Source organism: Panulirus ornatus, chromosome 63 (genome assembly GCF_036320965.1).
Source record: "Panulirus ornatus isolate Po-2019 chromosome 63, ASM3632096v1, whole genome shotgun sequence".
NCBI classification, from domain to species: Eukaryota; Metazoa; Arthropoda; class Malacostraca; order Decapoda; family Palinuridae; genus Panulirus; species Panulirus ornatus.
Genome location: NC_092286.1, coordinates 235,828 through 256,204, shown reverse-complemented (window position 1 = coordinate 256,204; position 20,377 = coordinate 235,828). Strand labels below are relative to the sequence as shown.

Below are 20,377 nucleotides of genomic sequence, written 5' to 3'. Positions count from 1 at the left end.
CTCGACTTCCAAACATTCTTCAAGGCTCCCGGGACTTTCGCCCCCTCCCCCACCCTATGATTCACTTCCTCTTCCATGGTTCCATCTGCTGCCAGATCCACTCCCAGATATCTAAAACACTTTATTTCCTCCAGTTTTTCTCCATTCAAACTTACCTCCCAATTGACTTGACCCTCAACCCTACTGTACCTAATAACCTTGCTCTTATTCACATTTACTCTTAACTTTCTTCTTTCACACACTTTGCCAAGCTCAGTCACCAGCTTCTGCAGTTTCTCACATGAATCAGCCACCAGCGCTGTATCATCAGCAATCAACAACTGACTCACTTCCCAAGCTCTCTCATCCCCAACAGACTGCATACTTGCCCCTTTTTCCAAAACTCTTGCATTCACCTCCCTAACAACCCCATCCATAAACAAATTAAACAACCATGGAGACTTCACACACCCCTGCCACAAACCTACATTCACTGAGAACCAGTCACTTTCCTCTCATCCTACACGTACACATGCCTTACATCCTCAATAAAAACTTTTCACTGCTTCTAACAACTTGCCTCCCACACCATGTACTCTTAAAACCTTCCACAGAGCATCTCTATCAACTCTATCATATGCCTTCTCCAGATCCATAAATGCTGCATACAAATCCATTTGCTTTTCTAATTATTTCTCCCATACATTCTTCAAAGCAAACACCTGATCCACACATCCTCTACCACTCCTGAAACCACACTGCTCTTCCCCAATCTGATGCTCTGTATATGCCTTCACCCTCTCAATCAATACCCTCCCATATACTTTACCAGATGGAAAGCAAAAAGGTGTTTTTCATAAATGTACTGGAAAAGTTGAGGTCCAGATAAATTTTTGGTCTATCAAGGCTTTATTATGGCAGATGACCAACTACCTACCCTCATGTATCCAAGATATGGTTGTACTTTGTGTAATGAAGAAAATTGAGAAACATCATAAGCCAATATTCCTGTTTCATGATAAGAGAAGTGGACCAGGCAGTATGATACAGTGGTTAAATTGATGAAAACTACTATTGATGTTTGGGTAAATAAATTATACATTTCCCCTTTCCATAGCCAGAGGTTGAACCATTGTGACATTCATTTTTCACTTCATTTCATGCTAGAAGTTTCAGTTTTCTAAATTATTTCTTACATTTTTCATATGTGTATATGTGTGTATGTGTGTATATGTGCGTATGTATGTGTATATATATATATGTATGTATGTATGTATCCCTGGGGATAGGGGTGAAAGAATACTTCCCACGCATTCCTCGCGTGTCGTAGAAGGCGACTAGAGGGGACGGGAGCGGGGAGCCAGAAATCCTCCCCCCTTTGTACTTTTTAACTTTCTAAAATGGGAAACAGAAGAAGGAGTCACGCGGGGAGTGCTCATCCTCCTCGAAGGCTCAGACTGGGGTGTCTAAATGTGTGTGGATGTAACCAAGATGTGGAAAAAGGAGAGATAGGTAGTATGTTTGAGGAAAGGAACCTGGATGTTTTGGCTCTGAGTGAAACGAAGCTCAAGGGTAAAGGGGAAGAGTGGTTTGGGAGTGTCTTGGGAGTAAAGTCAGGGGTTAGTGAGAGGACAAGAGCAAGGGAAGGAGTAGCAGTACTCCTGAAACAGGAGTTGTGGGAGTATGTGATAGAATGTATGAAAGTAAATTCTCGATTAACATGGGTAAAACTGAAAGTTGATGGAGAGAGATGTGATTATTGGTGCATATGCACCTGGGCATGAGAAGAAAGATCATGAGAGGCAAGTGTTTTGGGAGCAGCTGATTGAGTGTGTTAGTGGTTTTGATGCACGAGACCAGGTTATAGTGGTGGGTGATTTGAATGCAAAGGTGAGTAATGTGGCAGTTGAGGGAATAATTGGTATACATGGAGTGTTCAGTGTTGTAAATGGAAATGGTGAAGAGCTTGTAGATTTATGTGCTGAAAAAGGACTGGTGATTGGGAATACCTGGTTTAAAAAGCGAGATATACATAAGTATACGTATGTAAGTAGGAGAGATGGCCAGAGAGCGTTATTGGATTACATGTTAATTGACAGGCGCGCGGGAGAGACTTTTGGATGTTAATGTGCTGAGAGGTACAACTGGAAGGATGTCTGATCATTATCTTGTGGAGGCTAAGGTGAAGATTTGTATGGGTTTTCAGAAAAGAAGAGTGAATGTTGGGGTGAAGAGGGTGGTGAGAGTAAGTGAGCTTGGGAAGGAGACTTGTGTGAGGAAGTACCAGGAGAGACTGAGTACAGAATGGAAAAAGGTGAGAACGATGGAAGTAAGGGGAGTGGGGGAGGAATGGGATGTATTTAGGGAATCAGTGATGGCTTGCGCAAAAGATGCTTGTGGCATGAGAAGAGTGGGAGGTGGGTTGATTAGAAAGGGTAGTGAGTGGTGGGATGAAGAAGTAAGAGAAGAGAGAGGCATTTGGACGATTTTTGCAGGGAAAAAATGCAATTGAGTGGGAGATGTATAAAAGAAAGAGACTGGAGGTCAAGAGAAAGGTGCAAGAGGTGAAAAAGAGGGCAAATGAGAGTTGGGGTGAGAGAGTATCATTAAATTTTAGAGAGAATAAAAAGATGTTCTGGAAGGAGGTAAATAAAGTGCATAAGACAAGGGAGCAAACGGGAACTTCAGTGAAGGGTGCAAATGGGGAGGTGATAACAAGTAGTGGTGATGTGAGAAGGAGATGGAGTGAGTATTTTGAAGGTTTGTTGAATGTGTTTGATGATAGAGTGGCAGATATAGGGTGTGTTGGTCGAGGTGGCGTGCAAAGTGAGAGGGTTAGGGAAAATGATTTGGTAAACAGAGAAGAGGTAGTAAAAGCTTTGCGGAAGATGCAAGCCGACAAGGCAGCAGATTTGGATGGTATTGCAGTGGAATTTATTAAAAAAGGGGGTGACTGTATTGTTGACTGGTTGGTAAGGTTATTTAATGTATGTATGACTCATGGTGAGGTGCCTGAGGATTGGCGGAATGCGTGCATAGTGCCATTGTACAAAGGCAAAGGGGATAAGAGTGAGTGCTCAAATTACAGAGGTATAAGTTTGTTGAGTATTCCTGGTAAATTATATGGGAGGGTATTGATTGAGAGGGTGAAGGCATGTACAGAGCATCAGATTGGGGAAGAGCAGTGTGGTTTCAGAAGTGGTAGAGGATGTGTGGATCAGGTGTTTGCTTTGAAGAATGTATGTGAGAAATACTTAGAAAAGTAAATGTATTTGTATGTAGCATTTATGGATCTGGAGAAGGCATATGATAGAGTTGATAGAGATGCTCTGTGGAAGGTATTAAGAATATATGGTATGGGAGGTAAGTTGTTAGAAGCAGTGAAAAGTTTTTATCGAGGATGTAAGGCATGTGTATGTGTAGGAAGAGAGGAAAGTGATTGGTTCTCAGTGAATGTAGGTTTGCAGCAGGGGTGTGTGATGTCTCCATGGTTGTTTAATTTGTTTATGGATGGGGTTGTTAGGGAGGTGAATGCAAGAGTTTTGGAAAGGGGCAAGTATGAAGTCTGTTGGGGATGCGAGAGCTTGGGAAGTGAGTCAGTTGTTGTTCGCTGATGATACAGCGCTGGTGGCTGATTCATGTGAGAAACTGCAGAAGCTGGTGACTGAGTTTGGTAAAGTGTGTGAAAGAAGAAAGTTAAGAGTAAATGTGAATAAGAGCAAGGTTATTAGGTACAGTAGGGTTGAGGGTCAAGTCAATTGGGAGGTGAGTTTGAATGGAGAAAAAATGGAGGAAGTGAAGTGTTTTAGATATCTGGGTGTGGATCTGGCAGCGGATGGAACCATGGAAGCGTAAGTGGATCATAGGGTGGGGGAGGGGGCGAAAATTCTGGGAGCCTTGAAGAATGTGTGGAAGTCGAGAACATTATCTCGGAAAGCAAAAATGGGTATGTTTGAAGGAATAGTGGTTCCAACAATGTTGTATGGTTGCGAGGCGTGGGCTATGGATAGAGTTGTGCGCAGGAGGATGGATGTGCTGGAAATGAGATGTTTGAGGACAATGTGTGGTGTGAGGTGGTTTGATCGAGTAAGTAACGTAAGGGTAAGAGAGATGTGTGGAAATAAAAAGAGCGTGGTTGAGAGAGCAGAAGAGGGTGTTTTGAAGTGGTTTGGGCACATGGAGAGAATGAGTGAGGAAAGATTGACCAAGAGGATATATGTGTCGGAAGTGGAGGGAACGAGGAGAAGAGGGAGACCAAATTGGAGGTGGAAAGATGGAGTGAAAAAGATTTTGTGTGATCGGGGCCTGAACATGCAGGAGGGTGAAAGGAGGGCAAGGAATAGAGTGAATTGGAGCGATGTGGTATACCGGGGTTGACGTGCTGTCAGTGGATTGAATCAAGGCATGTGAAGCGTCTGGGGTAAACCATAGAAAGCTGTGTAGGTATGTATATTTGTGTGTGGACGTATGTATATACATGTGTATGGGGGTGGGTTGGGCCATTTCTTTCGTCTGTTTCCTTGCGCTACCTCGCAAACGCGGGAGATAGCGACAAAAAAATATATATATATATATATATATATATATATATATATATATATATATATATATATATATATAATGTGTGGAAATGGAGAACATTATCTCGGAAAGCAAAAATGGGTATGTTTGAAGGAATAGTGGTTCCAACAATGTTGTATGGTTGCGAGTCGTGGGCTATGGATAGAGTTGTGCGCAGGAGGATGGATGTGCTGGAAATGAGATGTTTGAGGACAATGTGGTGTGAGGTGGTTTGATCAAGTGAGTAACGTAAGGGTAAGAGAGATGTGTGGAAATAAAAAGAGCGTGGTTGAGAGAGCAGAAGAGGGTGTTTTGAAGTGGTTTGGGCACATGGAGAGGATGAGTGAGGAAAGATTGACCAAGAGGATATATGTGTCGGAGGTGGAGGGAACAAGGAGAAGAGGGAGACCAAATTGGAGGTGGAAAGATGGAGTGAAAAAGATTTTGTGTGATCGGGGCCTGAACATGCAGGAGGGTGAAAGGAGGGCAAGGAATAGAGTGAATTGGAGCGATGTGGTATACAGGGGTTGATGTGCTGTCAGTGGATTGAATCAAGGCATGTGAAGCGTCCGGGGTAAACCATGGAAAGCTGTGTAGGTATGTATATTTGCGTGTGTGGACGTGTGTATGTACATGTGTATGGGGGGGGTTGGGCCATTTCTTTCGTCTGTTTCCTTGCGCTACCTCGCAAATGCGGGAGACAGCGACAAAGTATAAAAAAAAAAAAAAAAAATATATATATATATATATATATATATATATATATATATATATATATATATATATATATATATATATATGGATTTGTATGTAGCATTTATGGATCTGGAGAAGGCATATGATAGAGTTGATAGAGATGCTCTGTGGAAGGTATTAAGAATATATGGTGTGGGAGGAAAGTTGTTAGAAGCAGTGAAAAGTTTTTATCGAGGATGTAAGGCATGTGTACGTGTAGGAAGAGAGGAAAGTGATTGGTTCTCAGTGAATGTAGGTTTGCGGCAGAGGTGTGTGATGTCTCCATGGTTGTTTAATTTGTTTATGGATGGGGTTGTTAGGGAGGTAAATGCAAGAGTTTTGGAAAGAGGGGGCAAGTATGAAGTCTGTTGGGGATGAGAGAGCTTGGGAAGTGAGTCAGTTGTTGTTCGCTGATGATACAGCACTGGTGGCTGATTCATGCGAGAAACTGCAGAAGCTGGTGACTGAGTTTGGTAAAGTGTGTGGAAGAAGAAAGTTAAGAGTAAATGTGAATAAGAGCAAGGTTATTAGGTACAGTAGGGTTGAGGGTCAAGTCAATTGGGAGGTGAGTTTGAATGGAGAAAAACTGGAGGAAGTGAAGTGTTTTAGATATCTGGGAGTGGATCTGGCAGCGGATGGAACCATGGAAGCGGAAGTGGATCATAGGGTGGGGGAGGGGGCGAAAATTCTGGGGGCCTTGAAGAATGTGTGGAAGTCGAGAACATTATCTCGGAAAGCAAAAATGGGTATGTTTGAAGGAATAGTGGTTCCAACAATGTTGTATGGTTGCGAGGCGTGGGCTATGGATAGAGTTGTGCGCAGGAGGATGGATGTGCTGGAAATGAGATGTTTGAGGACAATGTGTGGTGTGAGGTGGTTTGATCAAGTGAGTAACGTAAGGGTAAGAGAGATGTGTGGAAATAAAAAGAGCGTGGTTGAGAGAGCAGAAGAGGGTGTTTTGAAGTGGTTTGGGCACATGGAGAGGATGAGTAAGGAAAGATTGACCAAGAGGATATATGTGTCGGAGGTGGAGGGAGCAAGGAGAAGAGGGAGACCAAATTGGAGGTGGAAAGATGGAGTGAAAAAGATTTTGTGTGATCGGGGCCTGAACATGCAGGAGGGTGAAAGGAGGGCAAGGAATAGAGTGAATTGGAGCGATGTGGTACACCGGGGTTGACGTGCTGTCAGTGGATTGAATCAAGGCATGTGAAGCGTCTGGGGTAAACCATGGAAAGCTGTGTAGGTATGTATATTTGCGTGTGTGGACGTATGTATATACATGTGTATGGGGGGGGTTGTTCCATTTCTTTCGTCTGTTTCCTTGCGCTACCTCGCAAACGCGGGAGACAGCGACAAAGTATAATAAAAATAAAATAAAAAAAAATATATAAACATACACATGCACAGACATATACATATATACACATGTACATATTTGTACTTGCTTGCCTTCATCCATTTCTGGCGCCTTACCACTCCACAGGAAACAGCATTGTTTACCCTGCTTCAACAAAGTAGCTCTAGGAAAAGAGACAGAAAAGGCCACATCCGTTCACACTCAGTCTTTAACTGTTATGTGTAATGCACCAAAACCACAGCTCCCTCTGCTTATCTAGGCCCCTCAAATCTTTCCATTGTTTACCCCAGACGTTTCCCATGCCCTTGTTAAGTCCATTGACAGCATGTCGACCTTGGTATACTACATCGTTTCAGTTCACTCTTATTCCTTGCATGGCTCTGATCATTCTGTATGTTGAGGGTCAATTGACTTGACCCTCAACCCTACTGTACCTAATACCTTGCTCTTATTCACATTTACTCTTAACTTTCTTCTTTCACACACTTTACCAAACTCAGTCACCAGCTTCTGCAGTTTCTCACATGAATTACCCACCAGCGCTGTATCATCAGCGAACAACAACTGACTCGCTTCCCAAGCTCTCTCATCCACAACAGACTGCATACTTGCCCCTCTTCCCAAAACTCTTGCATTCACCTCCCTAACTACCCCATCCATAAACAAATTAAACAACCATGGAGACATCACACACCACTGCCGCAAACATTCACTGAGAACCAATCACTTTCCTCTCTTCCTACTCGTACACATGCCTTACATCCTCGACAAAAACTTTTCACTGCTTCTAACAACTTGCCTCCCACACCAGATATTCTTAATACCTTCTATAGAGCATTTCTGTCAACTCTATCATATGCCTTCTCCAGATCCGTAAATGCTACATACAAATCCATTTGCTTTTCTGAGTATTTCTCACATACATTCTTCAAAGGAAAAACCTGATCCACACATCCTCTACCACTTATGAAACCACACTGCTCTTCCCCAATCTGAAGCTCTGTACATGCCTTCACCCTCTCAATCAATACCCTCCCATATAATTTACCAGAAATACTCAACAAACTTATACCTCTGTAATTTGAGCACTCACCTTTGTCCCCTTTGCCTTTGTACAATGGCACTATGCAAGCATTCCTCCAATCCTCAGGCACCTCACCATGAATCATGCATACATTAAATAACCTTACCAACCAGTCAACAAGACAGTCACCCCCTTTTTTAATAAATTCCACTGCAATACCATCCAAGCCCGCTAACTTGCCGGCTTTCATCTTCCGCAAAGCTTTTACTACCTCTTCTCTGTTTACCAAATCATTTTCCCTAACCCTCTCACTTTGCATACCACTTCGACCAAAACACCTTATATCTGCCACTCTATCATCAAACACATTCAGCGAAGCTTAAAAATACTCACTCCATCTCCTTCTCACATCACCACTACTTGTTATCACCTCCCCATTAGCCCCCTTCACTGAAGTTCCCATTTGCTCCTTTGTCTTATGCACTTTATTTACCTCCTTCCAGAACATCTTTTTATTCTCCCTAACTTTAATGATACTCTCTCAATCCAACTCTCATTTGCCCACTTTTTCACCTCTTGCACCTTTCTCTTGACCTCCTGCCTCTTTCTTTTGTACATCTCCCACTCATTTGCATTTTTTCCCTGCAAAAATCGTCCAAATGCCTCTCTCTTCTCTTTCACTAATAATCTTACTTCTTCATCCCACCACTCACTACCCTTTCTAATCAACCTACCTCCCACGCTTCTCATGCCACAAGCATCTTTTGCGCAATCCATCACTGCTTCCCTAAATACATCCCATTCCTCCCCCACTCCCCTTACCTCCTTTGTTCTCACCTTTTTCCATTTTGTACTCAGTCTCTCCTTGTACTTCCTCGCACAAGTCACCTTTGTCGCTGTCTCCCGCATTAGTGAGGGAGCGCAAGGAAACAGACGAAAGAATGGCCCAACCCACACACATACACATGTATATACATACACGTTCACAAACGCACTTAATAGATAAATATATATATATTATTTTTTAGTTTTTTATTATACTCGGTTGCTGTCTCCCACGTTAGCTAGGTATCGCAAGGAAACAGACAAAAGATTGGCCCAACCCACCAACATACACATGTATATACATAGACGTCCACACAGTCACATATACATACCTATACATCTCAATATATACATATCTGTACACACACAGACATATACAAACACTTGTACATGATTCATGCTCTCTGCCTTTATTCATTCCAGTTGCCACCCCGCCACACAAAATAACAACCCCTTCCCCCTGCATGTGTGTGAGGTAGCGCTAGGAAAAGACAACAAAGGCCACATTCATTCACACTCGGTCTCTAGCTGTCATGTATAATGCTCCGAAACCACAGCTCCCTTTCCACATCCAGGCCCCACAACACTTTCCATGGTTTACCCCAGACTCTTCACATGCCCTGGTTCAATCCATTGGCAGCACGTCAACCCCAGTATACCACATCGTTCCAATTCACTCTGTTCGTTGCACGCCTTTCAGCCTCCTGCATGTTCATGCCCCGATCACTCAAAATCTTTTTCCCTCCATCTTTCCACCTCCAATTTGGTCCCCCACCTCTCGTTTCCTCCACCTCTGACACATATATCCTCCTTGTCAGTCTTTCTTCACTCATTCTCTCCGTATGACCCAACCATTTCAAAACACCCTCTTTGCTCTCTTAACCACACTTTTTTTTATTACCACACATCTCTCTTACCCTTTCATTACTTAATCAAACCACCTCACACCACATATTGTCCTCAAACATGTCATTTCCAGCACATCCACCCTCCTGCACACACCTCAATCTATAGCCCACACCTCGCAACAATATAACATTGTTGGAACCTCTATTCCTTCAAACATACCCATTTTTGATTTTCAAGATAACACTCTTGACTTCCACACATTTTTCAAGGCTCCCAAAACTTTCGCCCCCTCTCCCACCCTATGATTCACTTCCTCTTCCATGGTCCCATCCTCTGGCAAATCCACTCTCAGATATCTAAAACACTTCACTTCCTCCATTTTCTCTACATTACTTACCTCCCAATTAACTTGTCCCTCAACCCTACTGTACCTAATAACCATGATCTTTTTTTTTTTTCCGTCTCCCGCGTTTGCAAGGTAGCGCAAGGAAACAGACGAAAGAAATGGCCCAACCCACCCCATACACATGTATATACATACGTCCACACACGCAAATATACATACCTACACAGCTTTCCATGGTTTACCCCAGACGCTTCGCATGCCCTGATTCAACCCACTGACAGCACGTCAACCCCAGTATACCATATCGCTCCAATTCACTCTATTCCTTGCCCTCCTTTCACCCTCCTGCATGTTCAGGCCCCGATCACACAAAATCTTTTTCACTCCATCTTTCCACCTCCAATTTGGTCTCCCACTTCTCGTTCCCTCCACCTCCGACACATATATCCTCTTGGTCAATCTTTTCTCACTCATTCTCTCCATGTGACCAAACCATTTCAAAACACCCTCTTCTCTCTCAACCACACTCTTTTTATTTCCACACATCTCTCTTACCCTTACGTTACTTACTCGATCAAACCACCTCACACCACACATTGTCCTCAAACATCTCATTTCCAGCACATTCATCCTCCTGCGCACAACTCTATCCATAGCCCACGCCTCGCAACCATACAACATTGTTAGAACCACTATTCCTTCAAACATACCCATTTTTGCTTTCTGAGATAATGTTCTCGACTTCCACACATTCTTCAAGGCTCCCAGGATTTTCGCCCCCTCCCCCACCCTATGATCCACTTCCGCTTCCATGGTTCCATCCGCTGCCAGATCCACTCCCAGATATCTAAAACACTTTACTTCCTCCAGTTTTTCTCCATTCAAACTTACCTCCCAATTGACTTGACCCTCAACCCTACTGTACCTAATAATTAACCTTGCTCTTATTCACATTTACTCTTAACATTCTTCTTTCACACACTTTACCAAACTCAGTCACCAGCTTCTGCAGTTTCTCACATGAATCGGCCATCAGCGCTGTATCATCAGCGAACAACAACTGACTCACTTCCCAAGCTCTCTCATCCACAACAGACTTCATACTTGCCCCTCTTTCCAAAACTCTTGCATTCACCTCCCTAACAACCCCATCCATAAACAAATTAAACAACCATGGAGACATCACACACCCCTGCCGCAAACCTACATTCACTGAGAACCAATCACTTTCCTCTCTTCCTACACGTACACATGCCTTACATCCTCGATAAAAACTTTTCACCGCTTCTAACAACTTGCCTCCCACACCATATATTTTTAATACCTTCCACAGAGCATCTTTATGAACTCTATCATATGCCTTTTCCAGATCCATAAATGCTACATACAAATCCATTTGCTTTTCTAAGTATTTCTCACATACATTCTTCAAAGCAAACACCTGATCCACACATCCTCTACCACTTCTGAAACCTCACTGCTCTTCTCCAATCTGATGGTCTGTACATGCCTTCACCCTCTCAATCAATACCCTCCCATATAATTTACCAGGAATACTCAGCAAACTTATACCTCTGTAATTTGAGCACTCACCCTTATCCCCTTTGCCTTTGTACAATGGCACTATGCACGCGTTCCGCCAATCCTCAGGCACCTCACCATGAGTCATACATACGTTAAATAACCTTACCAACCAGTCAATAATACAGTCATCCCCATTTTTAATAAATTCCACTCCAATATCTTCCAAACCTGCTGCCTTGCCGACTTTCATCTTTTGCAAAGCTTTTACTACCTCTTCTCTGTTTACCAAATCATTTTCCCTAACCCTCTCACTTTGCACACCACCTCGACCAAAACACCCTATATCTGCCACTCAGTCATCAAACACATTCAACAAACCTTCAAAATACTCACTCCATCTCCTCACATCACTGCTACTTGTTATCACCTACCTATTATCCCCCTTCACTGATGTTCCCATTTGTTCCCTTGTCTTACGCATTTTATTTACTTCCTTCCAAAACATCTTTTTATTTTCCCGAAAATTTAATGATACTCTCTCTCTCACCCCAACTGTCATTTGCCCTCTTTTTCACCTCTTTTACCTTTCTCTTGACCTCCTACCTCTTTTCTTTTATACATCTCCCAGTCATTTGCATTATTTCCCTGCAAAAATCGTCCAAATGCCTCTCTCTTCTCTTTCACTAATAATCTTACTTCTTCATCCCACCACTCACTACCCTTTCTAATCTATTTGTATATACAATGAAATGTATAGGTATGTATGTATATGTGCGTGTGTGGATGTGTATGTATATACATTTGTATGTGGTTGGGTTGGGACATTCCTTTGTCTGTTTCCTTGTGCTACCTCGCTAACGTGGGAGACAGCGACAAAGTATAATAATAAAAGAAATGAATAATTATCTTTTTCATGTGTTAAAATATGTTTTAAGAGGCTCTGTTGATAAGAAATATGTCTGAGCATACTAGCTTAAGAGGTGATGTGGGCAAATACTGCCTTTTTTTGGGGTGTCTTTTTGCCTTACCTTGCTTATATGTTAAATGGTGAACACGTACCAAAAGAAAAAACTATTTTTTGGATCATGAGAAAATGAAAGTTGCTGATATTATGTGATATTTATTGTTGTACTGTGATAGGAAATTGCACTCCTGTATATTTTTTGAGTTGTCCAGTGAAGCTTGCATTATATTTTGAGGTGTATTGTATTTTTCTCCTTATTTAGGGTATGGGACCTGGCAACATGGGACCTCCTCTAGGACCTCCTCTTGGACCGCACAACAGCCAGATGGGGGCACACTTGGGTACTCAAGGTATGGTGCAGGGTCCTTATCAAGGTTGGGGGACCCCTCCTCAACAGCAAGGGTATCCTCCACAAGGATATGGTGCCCCTCAAGGGCCAGGGGGTTACCAGGGTTGGGGTGCAGGTCAACAGCTGCAGCAGTGGGGGGCCCCTAACTACAGCTCCCCAGGTGGCCAGCAGTATGGCAGCTTTGGTGAGTCAAATCCATTTTTGTAACTGCAATTTGCAGTGAAGAATCTCTCTCTCTCTCTCTCTCTGTATCTCTCTCTCTCTCTCTCTCTCTCTCTCTCTCTCTCTCTCTCTCTCTCTCTCTCTCTCTGTATCTCTCTCTCTCTCTCTCTCTCTCTCTCTCTCTCTCTCTCTCTCTCTCTCTCTCTCTCTCTCTGCATATGATTGATATTGAAGTGAGGGTAACCTTCATTGTTAAGTTGTACCTTTTCAACCATATTGATATTCCTGAAGATAAATGTTTATTGTCATGTAATCAAATTAGATTTTATGATTATTATTAATTGATGGAATGCAGTCACCAATATATTTTTTATTATAACCACAGCAGTAACGAATCTGTTGCTCAGTTAAAGTGTTAAGGGCTGCATTTCAGGGCCCATGGAGGGTGGAACATGGGGGTGGACGTCCCCCACCTCTCCCTCCACACCTCAGCCACACGAACGTGAGTCGTGCATGGCAGGTGTGTGTGTATGTGCACATAGGTGTTCTGTTCATGGCATTTATGCTAGAGGTTAATGGCTTTATGATGAAATAAGAAATTTACAGGCATTTTGTTTTAACCATGTTCTTGCTTTGTAGAATGAAACTACTTGTGCACAAAGTATGAGGATTTTCAGCAATAAAGTAAATATTTTTTTCTTGTTACTAAAGAGCATGGACTGGAAATTGCCTCAAAAAAACCTTGTTTGAAGCCCTTTGTACTTGTAGAAGGAAAAAGGTGTGTGGAATTTATAACCAGAACAGGGATAAAGATCATTGTTGGTGATATTCATAAGCAATTTTTTTTTCATTATTTTATGTCTTCTGTTTTAATCATCTTGTAAATTAGAACATTTATGGAAGGGGGTGACTGTATTATTGACTGGTTGGTAAGGTTATTTAATGTATGTATGACTCATGGTGAGGTGCCTGAGGATTGGCGGAATGCGTGCATAGTGCCATTGTACAAAGGCAAAGGGGATAAGAGTGAGTGCTCAAATTACAGAGGTATAAGTTTGTTGAGTATTCCTGGTAAATTATATGGGAGGATATTGATTGAGAGGGTGAAGGCATGTACAGAGCGTCAGATTGGGGAAGAGCAGTGTGGTTTCAGAAGTGGTAGAGGATGTGTGGATCAGGTGTTTGCTTTGAAGAATGTATGTGAGAAATACTTAGAAAAGCAAATGGATTTGTATGTAGCATTTATGAATCTGGAGAAGGCATATGATAGAGTTGATAGAGATGCTCTGTGGAAGGTACTAAGAATATATGGTGTGGGAGGCAAGTTGTTAGAAGCAGTGAAAAGTTTTTATCGAGGATGTAAGGCATGTGTACGTGTAGGAAGAGAGGAAAGTGATTGGTTCTCAGTGAATGTAGGTTTGCAGCAGGGGTTTGTGATGTCTCCATGGTTGTTTAATTTGTTTATGGATGGGGTTGTTAGGGAGGTGAATGCAAGAGTTTTGGAAAGAGGGGCAAGTATGAAGTCTGTTGGGGATGAGAGAGCTTGGGAAGTGAGTCAGTTGTTGTTCGCTGATGATACAGTGCTGGTGGCTGATTCATGTGAGAAACTGCAGAAGCTGGTGACTGAGTTTGGTAAAGTGTGTGAAAGAAGAAAGTTAAGAGTAAATGTGAATAAGAGCAAGGTGATTAGGTACAGTAGGGTTGAGGGTCAAGTCAATTGGGAGGTAAGTTTGAATGGAGAAAAACTGGAGGAAGTAAAGTGTTTTAGGTATCTGGGAGTGGATCTGGCAGCGGATGGAACCATGGAAGCGGAAGTGGATCATAGGGTGGGGGAGGGGGCGAAAATTCTGGGAGCCTTGAAGAATGTGTGGAAGTCGAGAACATTATCTCGGAAAGCAAAAATGGGTATGTTTGAAGGAATAGTGGTTCTAACAATGTTGTATGGTTGCGAGGCGTGGGCTATGGATAGAGTTGTGCGCAGGAGGATGGATGTGCTGGAAATGAGATGTTTGAGGACAATGTTTGGTGTGAGGTGGTTTGATCGAGTAAGTAACGTAAGGGTAAGAGAGATGTGTGGAAATAAAAAGAGCGTGGTTGAGAGAGCAGAAGAGGGTGTTTTGAAATGGTTTGGTCACATGGAGAGAATGAGTGAGGAAAGATTGACCAAGAGGATATATGTGTCGGAAGTGGAGGGAACGAGGAGAAGTGGGAGACCAAATTGGAGGTGGAAAGATGGAGTGAAAAAGATTTTGAGTGATCGGGGCCTGAACATGCAGGAGGGTGAAAGGAGGGCAAGGAATAGAGTGAATTGGATCGATGTGGTATACTGGGGTTGACGTGCTGTCAGTGGGTTGAATCAGGGCATGTGAAGCGTCTGGGGTAAACCATGGAAAGCTGTGTAGGTATGTATATTTGCGTGTGTGGACGTATGTATATACATGTGTATGGGGGTGGGTTGGGCCATTTCTTTCGTCTGTTTCCTTGCGCTACCTCGCAAACGCGGGAGACAGTGACAAAGCAAAAAGAAAAAAAAATGGAAGTTTACGTATGTGTTATGAGTTTTAAACTACTCCAGTTGTTTAGATTTTTGGTTTATATTGGCTCAGATCCTTGGGATAGGGGAGAATACTAAACATGTATTCCCTCTATGTCAAAGATGATGACTAAGGGATTGAGATCCTTAGGGATAGAGGAGAAAGCTTACTTCCCACATATTGGCAGTCTGTTGAAGGAGGCAACTAGAGAGGGCAGGGGTAAGGGTCGGGTAAACATTCTTGTGTTTTTGATTTCTATTGTTAGAAAAGGAGGAGCCAAGGGTAGAGTGTTTGGCTGTAAACAAAGATGAGAAGAAGGGAAAAATAGGTAGAAAGTTTCAGGAGAGGAAACTAAATGTTCTTCTTCTGAGTAAAGCAAAGCTAAAGGGGGAAGTGGTATAATTGTTAGAGTATGTTTTAGGGTAAAGTCAGAGGTTAATGTGAAGGCAAGAATTAAGGAAGGGTAGCACAACTTCGGTTGGAGAAAATTGGGAAGGTGTGAGTAAACTGAAAGTTAAATAAGCGAGTTGGATGATAAATAGTGCTTATATACCTTGAAATGAGAGAACTGAGAAAGAGAGGTGAGTGTTCTGGGAGGAGCTGAGTGAGTGTGCCAATAGTTTTGATGCCATAGATGGAGTATTAATGGTTGGTGATATGAATGTAAGAGTGGGTATTACGGCAGTTCAGGATGTAATTAGGGGTCATGGGGTACCTGGTGTTGTGAATAAGAATGATGAACAGTTTGTGGAGTTGTGTCCTGAAAAAGAATTGGTGAATGGGAGTAAGGGGTTTAAAAAGAAGGAAGGTAGAGACTGAGTTTGAATGGATGTGGCCTTTTTTTGTCTTTTCCTGGCAATGCCTCTGAAGCAAGGGGTAGAAGGTGACTAAAGGTGGCAGGAGCGGAGGGCTGGAAACCCTCCCCTCCTTGTATTTCAATATCTAAAAGGGGAAACAGGAGTCAAGCGAGGAGTGTTCATCCTCCTCGAAGGCTCAGATTGGGGTGTCCGAATGCATGTGGATGTAACCAAGATTAGAAGAAAGGAGAGATAGGTAGTATGCTTGAGGAAAGAAACCTGGATCAGGATTCTGGCTCTTGAGTGAAATGAAGCTCAAGGCTAAAGGGGAATAATAGTTTGGAAAAGTCTTAGGAATAAAGTCGGGGATTGGTGAGAGGACATGAGCTAAGGAAGTAGTAGCACTACTCCAAAAGCAGTTGGAATGAGGTGCATAGTGTGAGAGAAACAAGCGAACAAAAGGGAACATCTGTGAAGGGGCAAATGGGAAAGTTGTAAGACTCAGAAAAGAGGTGTAAAGGGGATGAGTATTTTGAGGGGTTGTTAAATGTAGGCTATCAAAAATGTGGGATGTTTTGAATAAGGAGGTATGCAAAGTAAGAGTCATGGCAATTGGTTTGAGTACAGAAGAGGGAAGGGGTTGGGAAGACATTGTGTAAGATGAATGCAACAAAGCATCAGAGCTGGATGGGATTGCAAGTGAATTCCTTAAGAAAGATGATTGTAATGTTGAAAGGCTGGACAGGATTTTCATCCTGAGGATTGGTGAAATACTTGTATAGTGGCATTGTATAAAGGCATGGGTAATTGCCCAAATTGCAGAGGTATGTTTGTTTAGTGTACCTTGTAAGTCGTGTGGGAGAATGGTGATTATGAGGGTAGTTGGCCTGTACAGAGTTTCAGACTTGAGGAACTTTTGGCTTTAGGAATGGTAGAGGTGTGGATCAGATGTTTATTTTGAAGTATTTGTGTGAGAAATAGAGAAGCAGAAGAAGTTTTATGTGGCATTTATGGATATGAAACTGATAGGGTTGATAGAGATTCCCTTTGGATGTTGTTGCTAATATGGGAGGAAAGCTGCTAAAAGCAGGGAAGAGTTATAATCAAGAGAGTATAGTATTTTTGCCAATAGGAAGAAGGGAGGGTGAGCAGTAACAGGTTAAGATGGGTCAAGGACAGGGTGTTTGATGTTATTATGGCTGTTTAATTTGTGTTTAGATTGCGATGGGGGAGGTGATTGGAAGGTTCCTGGAGATGGGAGCATGTATGCAGTCTACTGTGGTTGGTGGGGCCTGGGAGATGAATTTGTAGTTGTATAATGTTTGTACTGTGCTGTTGGTACAGTCTGTGTGAAGCCACAGAAGCTGGTGTCTGAGTTTGGGAGAATCTGTGAAAGAAGAAATTGAGAGTAACAATAAAAGCAAGATTATAAAGTTTAGTGGTGAAAAGCGAGAGAGACGTTATTTTGAGTGAGGTTTTTAGTGGAGAGAAGTTGGAGGAAGTGCTTTTAGGTACCTGAAAGTGGATGTAGCAGATACATTGAGGATTGTATGGAAAGAGAGATCATATTGAAAGGGAAAAATGGGTATATTTGGTGTTATAGTAATCCACTCAACGCATAGATGCATGGTTTAGGCCTTTAACAAATTAGTAAAGAAGAGGATGGATGTGTTGGAAATGAAATGTTGAGGACAGTATGTGATGTAAGGAGTGTTGGTCACATAAGAAATGATAGGATGAGAGAGGTGTGGTAGGAAGAGTATTATGTATGTAAGAGAAGAAGAGGTTTTGTTGAAATGGCTTAACTTATGGAGAGGATGACTATAAGGGTGTAAGTCTGAAGTGGAGGGAACAAGGAATAGGGGAAACCAAGGAGGTGGGGGCAGATTGAAATGAAAGATGCTTTGAAGAGTCTGGGCCTTAATATGCAGGAGGGTGTGGGGTGTGTAAGAGATTGATGGAACATATGGGATGTTGTATACATGGGACAGCATTATGTGAGTGGGCAGCTTGAAGGCCTGTGAATAGGTTAGGGGAACCACAGAAGGGTCTCTGGGCCTGTCTTTGGGATAGGGGATGTGGTTTTGGGGCATTATACACTACAGCTAGAGAGTGGGATTGAGCAAATAGGCCATTACTTCACCTGTTCCTATTGCTACCATGCTAACTTGTATGATTAAAAAAAAAAGATTGTTCAGAATAGACAAGGATAGTGTAGATATTAGGGAACTGATAGTGTTTTTGACTAAGTATTTCATTAATTCCTTTCATCATTTTATGGTTGGATCAGGTACAAACAACCTCTCATTTCACTTATGCACATTGTTAACCCATGTCCAGGATATGAAAGTGAAACATGAACTTTTGATATGATATTAGCCTTTTTTTTATGTACTGAACTGATTCATCAACTGACACCTTCTTACATGCAAAACATTTCCAGTGCACCGAGTCATTTCCCCGACAATTTTGATTACATCATTTGTTGAATAATTTCTCCTAATAGAGATTTCCTCTCACATGTGGTCTCATTCTTCTCATTACTAAATTTATACAACTACATATCTTCACCAGAATATGATCTATTGTATGTATTACATTACTATTGCATTTTTACCCTTCTAGTTACTAATCCTGTATAGTGTATGGTGGACTAAGCACATAGTGTGCCATAATCTTCATTTTCCTACATACATTTGAAGGAGCAAAAATGGTTTCTAAGCTCTTTTGAGGAGTTTATACATCCCACATCACCTGCATTTCAGATAAGCTCATAGAAGACTTGCAGGCCCTAGCTAGACACCCCTGGACAACTCTTGGCAGCAACATGGGGTCTATGCAATGCTATCCCTTGTAATTAGACCAGATTTTTAGGTCTCAATTAGTGATTAGGGAGCGGGGGGCTGGAAATCCTCCCCTCTCTTTTTTTTTTTTAATTTTCCAAAAGAAGGAACAGGGAAGGGGGCCGTTGAGGATATTCCCTCAAAGGTCCAGTCCTCTGTTCTTAACGCTACCTCGCTAACGCGGGAAATGGCGAATAGTATGAAAGAAAGATTAGTGATTATAGCCAGCATTTATGTTTAGACCCATATGAAGATCATGAAAAGCTATTTTGAATGTGGTAATAGAAATAGAATGAATGCCAAAAGATACCAGAATTAAAGGAAAGGGAAGGGTGTTGCTGGGTATGCTCTAGGTGAAGCACTTCAAACTTGAGGGAAGAATGGTGCTGAGGTTGCTAGGTATACTTTAGGTATACATAGCGGTAGCTTTCCAAGCTTGGGGGAAGTATGTTGCAGGGTATGCTGTAGGTATACATGGCAGTAGCACTCCAAGCTTGAGGTAAGTGTGGTGCTGGATATGCTCTAGCTGTTTCACTTTCCTTCTTTGGCTCTAAAAGGGACCTTTTGTGTCACACTCACATTCTGCTGCCTCTGCAGTAGCATTTCAAGCTTGAGGGAAGTGTTATGCTGTGGCTGCTGGGAATGCTTTAGGTATACGTGGCAATGGAATTCCTAGTTTAAGGGAAGTATGATGCAATACATTGCAGTACATTGCAATAGTAGTTGAAGCTATAAATGCCCACATTGTTTGAATGTCTACAGTGCACTGGGCTAAAATATTTTGGGTTTTGTAAATGGCTCGTAATACTTATTTCAGTATTTCCAATTTTCAAACTTTCCACTTTATGTGGAAGATTTTTGCTTGGTTTATTAAATGCTAGTTGGCGTTTAAAGTATTTGTCCATGTGTCTTTCTGATGTCTTCAAATCACTAATCTTCCTCATATTGTTTGTTACTTTTTTGTTTAATTCCAACTAACTTGTACCCATCTCTTCTCAAATTTTTGTTTTTATTCTGCCATCTGTATACTTGTTTTCACATATCAGTTTTTGGACAATTACACCCATACCCTGCTGTATGAAAACTCTTATGTGGATATCATTGATGCAACGTATAGATTAAAGAAGTTAGTTCAATGTATGAAAGGCAAAAATTGAATGAACTTTAAATTTTTTAATATATAGCCAAAATTGAATTATGTGCACTTTTCCCATTTGTACAGTGTGTTGGTTGTCCTTGCTTGCATTTCGTACTGTATCATTTTTTTTTATTTAGTTTTGGTCCATTACGTCTCCCCCGTTTTTTGTGATTGGTGCCAGTACCTGTAATGTGAATCTTGCTTGTAACTGCTTTTCACCCTTTTCAACATTTTAGGTACAGAATCAGGAATAAAGGATGTTTAGAAAAAGGGTTATTTGTATTTTTTTTCATAATTGTATATGTAGTACCAACAAATATGCAATATTACATTACACAGTTGAAACAGTGGCACAGAATAGAATGTCTGCATCTCCAGACAAACAGGAATT

The 20,377-nt window shown here is 41.9% G+C and overlaps 2 protein-coding genes across 8 annotated transcripts in view; both read left to right on the top strand.

Annotated features, from left to right (window-relative positions):
• Positions 1–20,377, top strand: part of LOC139745908 (uncharacterized) — a 254,640-nt gene that overhangs the window by 165,741 nt on the left and 68,522 nt on the right. The window lies entirely within an intron of this gene.
• LOC139745996 (heterogeneous nuclear ribonucleoprotein 27C-like) overlaps positions 1–20,377 on the top strand; it is a 114,669-nt gene that overhangs the window by 53,250 nt on the left and 41,042 nt on the right. For 4 of the 7 annotated variants that reach the window (XM_071656763.1, XM_071656767.1, XM_071656762.1 and 1 more), the window contains exons 7-8: positions 12,426–12,696; positions 13,108–13,176. In XM_071656763.1, coding sequence (XP_071512864.1) covers positions 12,426–12,696; positions 13,108–13,176 — 340 coding nt within the window. The remainder of the gene's footprint in view (positions 1–12,425; positions 12,697–13,107; positions 13,177–20,377) is intronic. The other 3 variants (XM_071656765.1, XM_071656768.1, XM_071656764.1) reach the window with 1 other exon arrangement.